We start from the raw sequence: 12097 nt of genomic DNA, 5'->3' as shown, positions 1-12097 counted from the left end.
ACTACAAATTTTAGATACCAAACCTATTGGACCATAATGAATGATACGAGTGTCGAGCTAACTCGTGTTAGATTTTTAATACATCAATTAATTTCCGATCTAGGTCTGGGGCCCTAGTTAACGACAAATATTAGATTATCTATAAATTAATCAATATTGTGACATAGCGTTTCTTTGTTTTTTGGCCCAGTCAATTGAGCCATGCACGTGGTTTTATATGAAACTTACAATTAATTCAAAGTTGATTTCACTTTCCGTAGCTGGTACAACAAAAACACTATTTGATAGTATTTATTTAGAAATAAAGTAGTCGTAATTTTAAGAATGTCGCTAACAGGGCGGGTTCGGAACAGATGCACGCCCCGGAACCCGCCCCACTATTTGTAGGATAAACAAATGCGAAGATAAATTTGATTTAAAATTAAAGTTTTATTTTATATTTAAATTTTTTAAATAAATAAATAATATAATTTATATTGTATAAAAATATAAATAAATTATAATAATTATTAAAATATCCGGATTCGGATCCGGAGTGAGGCGGATTTATAGTAAAACCTATAATTCGCCCCAAATCCGGCCGAATCTAAAACTCAAAATCCATAACCCGCCCCGAACTATTTTTTTTAGACTCGAACCTGCCCCGTTAAGACCGGACCCAGGGCGGATCCGGGCTAACCCGCCTCATTTGACTCATTTGACATCCCTAGTCGTTAGCTAGGCTAACAAGACCAAGATGTGATATGTTATTTCTGCAAAAAAATATTAGACCATCGCCCACACCATCGAATTTATTTACAACCCTGGCAGATATAGACATAATTACAATAACTTATCATGGAAGATCCCATTTTAGAGAGTAACTTATGCTTGTCCTGATTTCGCAGTGGTTCAGCTGCACTTCGAATTCTTGGTATCTAATGTAGTCTTCTTCACTACCTTCGGTTGTAGGTGACAATGTCTGAAGAGTCTTCATGTGAATGGTATATTTGGCCACTTAAGATCAGATGGTTATCAGAGATTTCCTCGACAGGTTTGCTATTGAATCTGCTATGACTCTAGCACTAGATTTCATGTAACCACCTGGACATAAAAGATCTGAGATTTCTTGACTGTATTCAATGAATAAAAACAGGTAGAAGATATATTGAGAGCTAACCTGAAGTGAGCATGATGATTGGAATATTCCTTTCACGAGCAAACATGAAAACCTTTTCATCTCTCGTGGAAATTCCATTGGGACTGATCTGCACATGGGACGAATTGATGTTGGTGAAGAGTCCTTTTTCTCAAGGAACACAGTTTTAAATTTAACAGTATACAGAGAACATCTTCACTTTCTACTTAAGAGTGAAACACGGCGAGGAATTTGAATGTACTTATGAACAAAGAAAAGCAAGGGAAGGGCTGAAAAATAAAATAGGATGGATGAACCTTTAAACAATACCAGTAGTTCTTATTATACGTCTAGATGTAAAATCTCTAGGCATCAGTTACCTACAGCATCTCTAAATGTCCTCCATTTTTTCTTCCTAATTGCGAAATGACTATATTTGATCATGATTCACAATCAGCTTAATAGAGGCTAATCATGTAGGAGAACACATTTAAGCTCAAAGGCTTACCTGCAATCTACCCAGAGGGTCACCATCAAGAATATCAGTTCCTGCATTGTATATGATCAGTTCAGGGTCAAAGGCACCAGCAGCAACCTGAAATGTCAAGGGAGGGCAGCAGTGGTTGGTAGATTTTTCACCCAAAACCAGTATCTCTGAGTTAAACACAAGAAAAACAGATACATTGGAGTAAATTACAATTGCATACCGTGAGTGCTTCGTCAAGTTTAGACAAATACTCGTTTGTTGATGTTCCACTCTGTCATAATAGAATTATCAGAAATAACAAATTCTAGACAAACAGGACAAGAATGCACAATATCTATACTCAAATTTTAACATCATACACTTACCACTACTTCAACTTCCTGATTGATATATCTTCTGGCCTCATAATCCTTCACTTAAAAAAAAAAATGATACATTGAGAAACTTAAAAAATTATTATCTATATTCTCCTCTCTGTCTTTGGAATTTCAGAGCAAGGAGAACAGTTGAAATCAAGTTTTTATGAGGAAACTTACAAATGGATATATATTTGGATTGTACATATCGAGAATGTACACTCTTCCTAGCAAATGTACAAACAATAAATAAATGTGAGCACAGTGTTCAACATTGAAAGGAAAAGTGCAACAAAATCTTGGAGGGCAAGTGAAGAAAAATAAAATTCCATACTGTCATCAGAAAAATCTTTTTCATGGCCATTTCCTTGATGAGCATCAAGGTCTATTATCATCACCCTGCATATTAAAAATAGCTATGCACGATTATTATTTTCAGTCTCGTGATACAGAACCATCCACCAACCTTGTATAAAATGGCAAATCACGTTAGATACCTTGAAATATTCAAACGTATGAAGGCAAAGTGAATGCAAAGAGAGATGTCGGCATAAGCACAGAATCCACCCCCTTTTTTTGCAGAACAATGATGAAACCCACCACCCACATTGATAGCCCATCCTCTCTCTTTTGCAAGCTTGGCAGCCAAAATAGTTCCTCCAACCTAGAGTTGCCAGTTTTAGCAAAATAATTCCACAAAAAAAATAATATAGGAATGTACAGTCAATCACCTGTTTCCGAAATGGGTGAAGAACATGCTTATCCACCAGACAGTTGGGCAATAAAGAAACAGGAGGCACCTAAATCATGACCACCAATATATCAACTATCAAGGGAAAGAATAAAGAAAAGAAGCATAAAAGTGTCCAGTGCAAGAACAACACTGCCAATTCTCAAATCAGTTCTTCTGATCATCAAGTCAAATTACATAAGATTATCAAAACTCAAAAGTGTATGAAATAAAGGCTTGTTCTTTTGTTTTTAGAATAACACCATTCACAATTGATTAGAAATTCTACCTCAACTATTGTGGCAACATTCAAGCTGCTTTTTAAACTATTTAGGTATGCTTCTGAATGAACCTGCCACCAATTTCACAAAATAAAAATCATGTATCTTGGCAGCCATCAAACATAATAGACCCTAAACTCACATTAAAACTTCCTTCATGAGTAGAATATTATTTAAACAATGACAGATACCACTAGAAGATCTTCCTTCTTAGCCTCCAGAGGTTCAATAATATCCTTTTTGTTCAGAACAAGATCAGTAATTAGAAAGTGGCAGATGCGACCCCATTTAGAAGAATCAAAAGGATGCCTGAAATTTCAAAAATGCATTGTTTGAGCACCGTAGCGTGGGAAACAATATCATAATTTTTTCTCAGGTATCAGCAATATCAACTTTAGAGTGTCTGGTTGAAACTTGAAACCAGGCTGTGGCAAATATCAATTCCAGTATGTTTTCTTTCATATCCACGTTAGTTTTTTCAAAAAATATCGTCTATTTCCAATACAATAATTAGAGCTAACCCCTATTTACATCACATCAAATATATATTTTTTTAGTAACTTTTTACTATTTTCAAACTATCCAAAACTCCGAGGAGTTTAGTTCCTTGGTGCTTGTTTTCATATTTAAGTTGGATTTTGGTTTGAATAGTTTGGAACTTTGAATGCTATTGTATTTTTTATAGTGACCGTGAGGGTTGCCGGGTGTGTTTGGTTGGATGTTTGGATTTTGAATAGTAAAAATTTTGAATTTAAATAGTGGTACGATGATATATAAATAGTTATTGATGCGATGCTTTGAATGTAAAATTTTAATATAATATAGAAAAGAAAAATAAGTGTTTGTTTTGATTTGATGTTTTTTCATGTAGAAATTTGGATGAATAGTAAAATTGGGAGGAAATTCTATAAAAGAAGACAACTTTTCGTCCAAATAGAAATTTTTTTGGAAACACATCAGTTACCACTTACCAACAAAATTTTACAGTATTCAATGAAATATAATGTGGAAAGTGAACTATTATAGAAATTATATACTTACATCTTTTCAATGCCAAGAAACGCAATGTCATACGAAGAAGAATAAATCAGTGGAACCTGCACATACATTCAAAAGTCAAATAATTTACTGAAAATCCACTCATCCCACTCTAGAAAAACATCAATCAGCTATGAGCTATACAAAGTAGCTCCTTGCAAAAGTAATCAGTTCTACCTTGGAATTATCCACATCGAAGTAAAGCTTGCTCGAGAGAATTCGATCACGTCTGCGGGACTCAACCACGTCGATTGCGGATGCTGCGTTCCTGGAAGACTCTTCGCTTCTCGACGATAGAGAGGCCATCCGGCCGCCTGAGAAAGCGTTATCGATAGGTCGAGGAAGTCCGAGAACGGAAGCTTTGAGGAAGGGTTGTAAAACGCATAAATAGATAAATTTTGTTCTATCCAGTGATACTTGATTCGAATTTCTGTTATTAAAATTTATTTATTTATATATTACGGGTTAGTTTGTTTGGGATTTGGATTTTGAGATATAGGAACAAATTTGAAGGAGTTAATTTGATATAAATAGGTGATAATATAATATTTTAAATATAAAATTAATTTTTTAATAATATTATATAAAAATAAAGTTATATTTATATTTTTAAAAAAAATTTACTAATAATAAAATTTTTAAAAAATTTACATAAACGAACACATCTTACATAGTCGACTACGTTTTTTATTTCTTCTCGTGATTACGTTTTTGTTTTTTCTCTAAAACACGATTTTATGTTTCTTTTATGGAGTACTTATATTATTCCGTCCTCCCTGGAGTAGGTCGCTGATCTCCGACGCAAAGCAAAACGATCTTCTTTATCTCTGTTCGAGTTCAGTTTAGCGTCTTGCCTATGAAGAATGGCAGACAAACCAAGTAGAGCTCTCGTACTGTACGGAGATGGCTTGTCTAGATCTGTCGCCTCACACCATACTCATCTTCATTCCTTCGCTTCTCGGGCCTCCTGTGGTTTCCTAGCCCTTCCGAATTCCTCGCCATCAGGTATTGAAAATTTCCATGATTTACGTAGTGAAGATTAAGTGGATTTAGATTGTGTGTTAGGTTCTTTTGTTCTTTTAATTGATTGTTAAGATATTGAAATACAGAGGATGAGGAAGCCAGGGTAATTAGAGAATTTGCAGAGCTGATGGATTCAAATGGCTTGGATTACAATACGGTATTGATAAACCATACTACCTGCCCTAGTTTCAAACCCCCTGCCAAAAAAAGACTTGAAATTTAACTGTTTCCTAATGTTCTTCAGGATTTAGAAGGATTGGTTAAGGATAAACATGAAGAAAAGTGTGCTATTCCTTCTGTTTCAGAGAGGTATTTCCATCTGTTTCTTTTCATTCTGGTGATCTTTTTATATGCAAAAAGAATTTAAAAAGTTTCAAACCCTAGCCTTATATCATCTTGGTTTTGTATTAATTTTCAGGTTCATGGGAATGAAAGCAGCTATGATAACAGACAGCTTCAGTTTGAAGTCATTTGGAAGTAAACTTGGGTTCTCTGTATTGAGCTGGAATGAGTCATCTGACAAGACTCACTCCCCTGCCGAGATACCACGGCTGGTCCCTGAATTGTTGAAATTGCTTGGATTTCAAGAAGGGAAGATTTTAGACAACCACCAGTTCGACCTACTTGTCGTTCATGTCAGAGCTGGTGAAATATTAAATGATCTTAAAGACATTGAATTTGTCAATCAATTTGTTGGGGCATTGTTGCAGAGGGAACAATTTATAGATGATATCCGTGCACGGTTGCATCTGTCGGTTGTTACTAGCCATGGGGCTGAGCTGGAGGATGATCATTTGCAGTATTCTATTTCTGATATGCAACGAAATAATAATAGCGAACTTTCTGTGCTTTTTCCCCGACAAAGTTATACGATAAAAGGAGGAAAGCCAAGGGAAAATATTAGGTGAGATATTGATTTATATGCTGTTCTCTAAATAATCCATTGTGTCAACATAATCTCTTGTTCATTTCAGGCATCACTGTCCTATGCTTTCTGCTCAATATCAGGAGGCTGTGACTCGGAAGGACATGGTGAAATCTTTCTCTTTTAAAGATATACTTGAGGTAAATACTGTGGTTGTTTATGTATGTATTGACTGTTATTGAATGCATTATTGTGATTTTGTTTGTCTATTGTATGAAGTATGGAACTCTTTTAGGGCACAGTGTAAATTGGAGAATACATGAGATGTGATAATAGTTTTGTCAAATGTGCCTTAGCGCAATGTCCTAACAAGACATTTACTCAAGTGCATTCGAAACTTGTATCATGAGAATTGATTTGTTATATTGATTTTGCCTGTTTTAGAATGGTGGAAGTGTTGCGATACCGGCAGATCGGTTCTTACACGAAGTGGCCTTCAAGCTTTGGAAGGCCCCGAAATATGGGGCATGAGGCAAACTCAAGAACAGAGGATGCTTTGGCTGACCGGATTGATTATAAATTCGTAAAGGTGCCGGCAACCTGGATGATAGAAATCCAAGGAGCTTCTTGTACCTTGAAATGGCCTAAACAGCATTTCACCCTTCATTAACTTATCAGTTATTATGTTACATAATGTTAGTAGGAAGAATCAGATGATGCTCAAAAGCTTCATTCATTTGTTTTTGCTAATAATTGGCCATAAAATTGGCCATAAAAGTAATGTGTTGTAAGCTTTCAGTCTTTTTTTTTTTTGGACACAAGGTGATAAAAAAACATAGTCTGATGTGTATGGCCAAAACCCATCAAAGAATGACTTGCTGTGAACCACATTTAAATTAAGCATATATAGATAGCTCTTTAGAGCATCAACCAATCGACCATTATACAACTAAAATAAGCTAGAAGGTAACAAAAAAAATGTACTATAAGAAACTGCAATATTATTCAGATGTAAAGGGGAAATAAAGAAAACTAAGCCCAGAGTGCAAGTAAAGACATCAATAGAGCCCCCAAGAACAGAGCAAAATACGACACCATCTGGAGCCTCACATTGCAGCTCATTCTCTTGCTCAAGAAGTCGGCCGCAATCAAATCGACTAGAGCCATGTACACCAGAATCCCAGAGGATATCGAGTCGAACACACCTTCAACTATCAGCGCTCTAGGGCTATTAGCATTGTAGATCGATGAAACACTAATACCGACAGCGATCCCTAAAGGAGTTGTCAGGGCAAAAAAGCATGCCATTATGGTCGCATGGAGCGTCCTCAATTTGGCCTGGGATATGCATCCTCCCAGAGCAAATCCCTCGAAGAATTGATGGAATGCCAAAGCTCCAACCAGGGGTCGAATCGTACATGGGCTATGTGAAACTCCAAGAGACAGTCCTATGATCACCGAATGTGAAACTATCCCGAGTTCCAGAACCTGTGAAGAAGTAGATAAGCACATTCAAATCAGTCAATACGATATTAAAGAATCCAATTTATAGTAAGGTATTAAGAATGCAATAAATTCGAACATGCCTGTGAAACAACAACATGCCTAATGCCACTTTCCTCATCGACGCTCCCAAGCCCATGTACGTGTGAGTGGCCATGTGAATCCTCCCGAAGAAGCCCCTGGCATGCTCCCTGTTCTTGCGAGTGACTATGTCTATGGTGTGCTGCGTGCGCGTGTATTCCAACAATGTGCATCATGCCCCCTTCTTCTTCTCCAAAAACCTTTCCATTGTATCCAGCTGCTTCAGCTGTAACAACCCCAGGCTCGGATTCTGTATCCAGTGAGGCTGTCCGAGCAATCTTATTCTGTTTTAACTGTTTCTTCTCATAATATTGAGTACCAACAAAATCAACGAGAAGAGTAGCCAAGGCAGCCATCATTGATATGAACCCTGAAAACGGAAATCTTGACCACATTGTCGGAAGACAAGGGTCGGTTAATGACGTAGTGGCATCAGGTAACATGTGGACGAAGCCAGTGGCAAGGATGACGCCAGCAGCAAATGATTTGGCGACGACAAAGAGGTTGGAATCAGTTTGTAGAAACCTGCGCCTCTTGCCGACCAATGGGATGCCCACACCGCAGACTCCAGCAACGAGGATCGCAGCTATTGCAATCAATTTGAGTAGGAGAGCAAGTGAGTCGTCCCGGCATCCTCCAAGCTCCTCTCCATGTACATAACAGTTAGCATTGGACACCGACTGAGATATATTCTGCAGAAATGAGCCTTTTCCGACAACCAAAACAAGGAAATTTTAGAAAGTTAACTTGCAAAGCAGTGATATCCAACAGCATGATCAGAAATAAATCAGAACATGCAAAACACAATCTCCATTGTTCTAACAGGCTTCTATTCCACACCACATACACTTTCTAAGTGCAAGAGATGTCAATAACAGCCTTAAGCTGATAAACTGAAACTTGACAAGAATGAATAAGAAACTGTATGCTGACAGTTAAAACTCCAGAAAACCAGTAGCGGAATTTGAAGATTTAAGTTTTTTCTCTTCAATATACCAATTAGGCAAATCAGTAAAATTAAAATTATCTTACTTAAGCAAGCAGATCATAAGCCTGTAACACATTAGGGAGAACAAAAACCTACAATCCACAATTCAATCTATTCGGGTACTTTGATGATATCAAGGCAACAAAATCAAAGGGTCTCGTAACTTACTCGAATAAACTCCAATTCTTTCTCCAAAATTTGCAGGCCAGAGCACCGGCAACACATCCTGCATCGAAATTTCCCAAAAATCCCCAATCAATAAAACATAAGGCAGCACAAAAATGAAAATTGACAGAACCGAAATAGTACCTCAACAATTGACATCGGAAGGCGGTCGAATTCAATATTTAATCCCCGTTTGTATCGAATTCCACGAAGATTCACACACACGAGTGTAGTTGCGAAGATCCGAGCGTACTTGTAAATATTGGTATAATCAGGCACGATAACGATTTCGAAATCGATGGCAACGGGGAGCGGTGGGTGAAAGGAAGGCGTACGTACATATAGGCAGAGATGGTAGAACCGCAGAAGCACACAAAATTGAAGGGATGGCGTGAGCAATAGATACGAAGGAATGTCGACATTTTGGTGATCGAAATGCGAAAGAAGAGAGAAGAGTCGCCTCTGCTGTGAGAGAATTCTCAGAATTGTGTCGACACCTTTGTGTAATACTTATTTCATAAAAATATTTTCTATTTATGTTTTATTTTATTTTTTACTTTTTAGCAGACACATGTGAACATTCGGGAATCTCCTTGATGTCCGTTCCTAACCTCTTATTCTCATTCTTATTATTGGTAACATTATTGTAATCATTGGTAAGTAGTATTACCATCTTTTTAATATTTATTTAATATAAATTTAATGTATAGAATTATATACATTGGTTAGAAAATCAATAATCCAATTCATTTTGGGAAATTATAATTGAGCTAGGCTAGAAAAATGTCGACATTGTGTGACCAGGGTTGGTTGGAAGTTTAAGTAATCACGATTGAATTTGTTTCCTTTATTATTGACTTTTTTAGCATTACAATAATAATATTTATTGTGTTTTAAATCTACTTTACTGACATTTATTGCCTTTTAATCAAAAAAAAAAAAGCCCATAAATGTTTTTAAAGATAAAAGGGCAAATCAATACTCAAATATAATATACTTGGGCTTTGAGCTCGATAATGGATCTTCTACTAATGGGCTCAAAGCTCTAACTTGCAGATATTATTAAACGGCCCAACTATGGATTATGAAATCACATAAATTTTTTTGTAAAATGATTATAATTATACAATTAATATTTCGGACAAAAAGGACATTTAAGATGTTTGGATGATTGAAAATGTCAAAATCCATAATATATTTAAAGAACATATGCAATGCGCCGTTTGAGTCACATGTAAACAACGTATCTCTCACATGCTTTGTTGCAATTCTCTTTTTCCTTTTGTTTATTAGTATTATTATTATGATTGGCAATACAATATTTGATAATTAGATGACTATTGTCGGTCACAATATTTATTATTTATTGACTTAATACGATTATGAAAATTCTAAACAAAATTAAAATACAAATTACATTTTAAGTATTCTTTTGTCTGTTGAAAATATGTTATATTACAAAACTCTCAAGGGATATAATAAATAATTCAAAGCGGGCTTTTTCCATTATTTATTGTATAATATTTATAGTAATATATATTTAGTGTATTAATTTATATTTTATTCATTAAAATTAATTTAAAATATTAAGAACTCACAGTACAACAGATAAATAGCCTAAAACAAACTAGACTATACGGAGTGAGTGTATATGGACAGGCCAGGGATCTCGACTCCCGAAGTAAATATTCCAAGCGTGGGCGGTGGGGTCCAGCGACCATAAAAAAATGTGGGTCCAGGACCATACTGTCGGTGCAAGTGGGCAGAATTTTAACGTTACCAGACAGCCAAATTAATATTTTATTAGCTTTTTAATTAATAATTTAGAAACAATACGAGACGAATTAATACATAATTATTGGCACAATATTAGTTTAGTATTATTTTTACTATTAGATTAATTCGCACGTTACCTGATAATTGATGATCAATGCTACTCAATTGCTATAATTACTTACCTGTTTACTTAATTAAAGCTGCCCTCATTATTGAATTTAATTTCACTTAAATTTAATTATGGCAATAAGTGATTTTAGTAATTTACTTAATTGCCCCTGTATTACTCATTTTAGTAGAAGAATGCACAGTGAAGCCTTTACACGTATTTATTATAAGCCTCTCTTTTCTTTCAGTGCTCTTTACTACAATCAAACAATTATTGTTTTTTTTTTTTCTGTAATGATTAATATACAAAATTAGAAAGACTTATGTAAATAGCAACCCTACACTATGTGTCTAATTTAAGCTACATTAAGTAATTCCACGGCCTTTTAGTTGCTAGTTTAGTGACTGTGTTATTACGTATATATATATATATTATTTAATCTAATTATATAAATTTATTAGTGGACAACAATAATTTCAGTCATGATAGGGAAAAATTGATGCGTGAAGCAAAAAACTAAAAATATATATATATATATAATAATGTTGTTAGTACTATTGATCAATGTACCTTTTTTTTTTTTTTGTTTGTTTAAATGAAGGGCAATATATATTTATAGCTGAATTCCATAAAATGTATATAATTAAAATGAGTAGGTGGAAGTGGAAATGGAATCACAAGACAAGAACAACACTTGTAATAAAATTAGCTATGATTGTTATTACTTATCAGAACCCAACAATATTTTTTTTATTTTCTTTTTATTATTATTATTATTATTATTTTTTATGACTTGGTAATCCGCAGCCTCTATCCGTAAGTGTATATTGGGTAAACCCCTAGTTGAATTTAATGCCTATAAACTAGATCCGGAAAAGTCACGCTGGGCGAACCCAACAATATTTGGTATTGCTGCAGCTGTGTGTGAACAAATTTATATATATATATTAAATTAAATGTGTGTGGTAATTTTTATGCAAGAGTGAGTGCCAACTGGCAGGTGGATGAGAATTAACCATGAATTAAAATAGCAAAAAAACATTTAAATTTCAACCAGAAACTGCACTCCCTTTATGGATTGGAGTGGAATTATTGCACGAATTTGAAACTAAATTATACAGTATATAGCAGGATGCAAGAAAAGAATCCTGTATGTATAATGTATGTATTGTACTGCAGTGGCAGCCATAATTTATGGGTTTCCATAATAATTTCAACCAAAAAAGACAAATGCAAACTGCTATTGGCCTCACAAGCATGTAAGATTTCTCTTAAAAATAAAATAAAATAAAATTGTAATTTAATTGGTGTATTGATTTAAAAATTTTCAAGAACATGTATCATTAATTATAAATATAATAATATTTTATGGGCAGCAGTCAAACAGGAAGGCACTCTCCACTAATTTGATTTATTTTTCAATGATATTAAAACAGGCCACGTGGCAGCAATTGGTGAAGATTGTAAGATGTGCACCTCATAGTCAGGGATCACAAACTCACGCATATATACTATTCATATACACTAACCGGACAAGAAATACAGCAATGTAGACAGGGAAATATACAATAATCATAT

The 12097-nt window shown here is 34.9% G+C and overlaps 3 protein-coding genes across 3 annotated transcripts; 1 reads left to right on the top strand and 2 right to left on the bottom strand.

Annotated features, from left to right (window-relative positions):
• Window positions 1-489: 489 nt before the first annotated feature.
• LOC127265514 (histone deacetylase 2) lies at window positions 490-4450 on the bottom strand (the record flags this gene model as incomplete). Its single annotated transcript, XM_051295332.1, has 13 exons — window positions 490-1083; window positions 1160-1247; window positions 1626-1712; window positions 1825-1875; window positions 1970-2014; window positions 2141-2187; window positions 2295-2359; window positions 2458-2624; window positions 2692-2760; window positions 2980-3042; window positions 3163-3280; window positions 4013-4068; window positions 4187-4450. Coding segments are annotated over 13 exons (1200 nt in total), but the record flags the coding sequence as incomplete, so codon positions are not given.
• Window positions 4451-4774: 324 nt separating this feature from the next.
• On the top strand, window positions 4775-6698 carry LOC127265513 (uncharacterized). The gene is made up of 6 exons (XM_051295330.1): window positions 4775-5014; window positions 5119-5189; window positions 5277-5341; window positions 5451-5936; window positions 6007-6097; window positions 6342-6698. The coding sequence occupies exons 1-6, from the start codon at window positions 4873-4875 to the stop codon at window positions 6426-6428; spliced, it is 942 nt and encodes a 313-aa protein (XP_051151287.1). The 5' UTR covers window positions 4775-4872; the 3' UTR covers window positions 6429-6698.
• Window positions 6699-6864: 166 nt separating this feature from the next.
• LOC127265512 (zinc transporter 4, chloroplastic-like) lies at window positions 6865-9118 on the bottom strand. The gene is made up of 4 exons (XM_051295329.1): window positions 8779-9118; window positions 8638-8695; window positions 7484-8187; window positions 6865-7385 (listed from the first exon to the last, which is right to left on the bottom strand). Exons 1-4 carry the CDS (start codon window positions 8791-8793, stop codon window positions 6930-6932), a joined length of 1233 nt encoding a protein of 410 aa, XP_051151286.1. The 5' UTR covers window positions 8794-9118; the 3' UTR covers window positions 6865-6929.
• Between the last annotated feature and the right edge of the window lie 2979 nt (window positions 9119-12097).

The sequence above is a fragment of the Andrographis paniculata genome, unplaced genomic scaffold (assembly GCF_009805555.1).
Source record: "Andrographis paniculata isolate CXL003 unplaced genomic scaffold, ASM980555v1 Contig73END, whole genome shotgun sequence".
Lineage (NCBI taxonomy): Eukaryota > Viridiplantae > Streptophyta > Magnoliopsida > Lamiales > Acanthaceae > Andrographis > Andrographis paniculata.
This window is presented reverse-complemented; position numbering and strand designations above follow the sequence as displayed.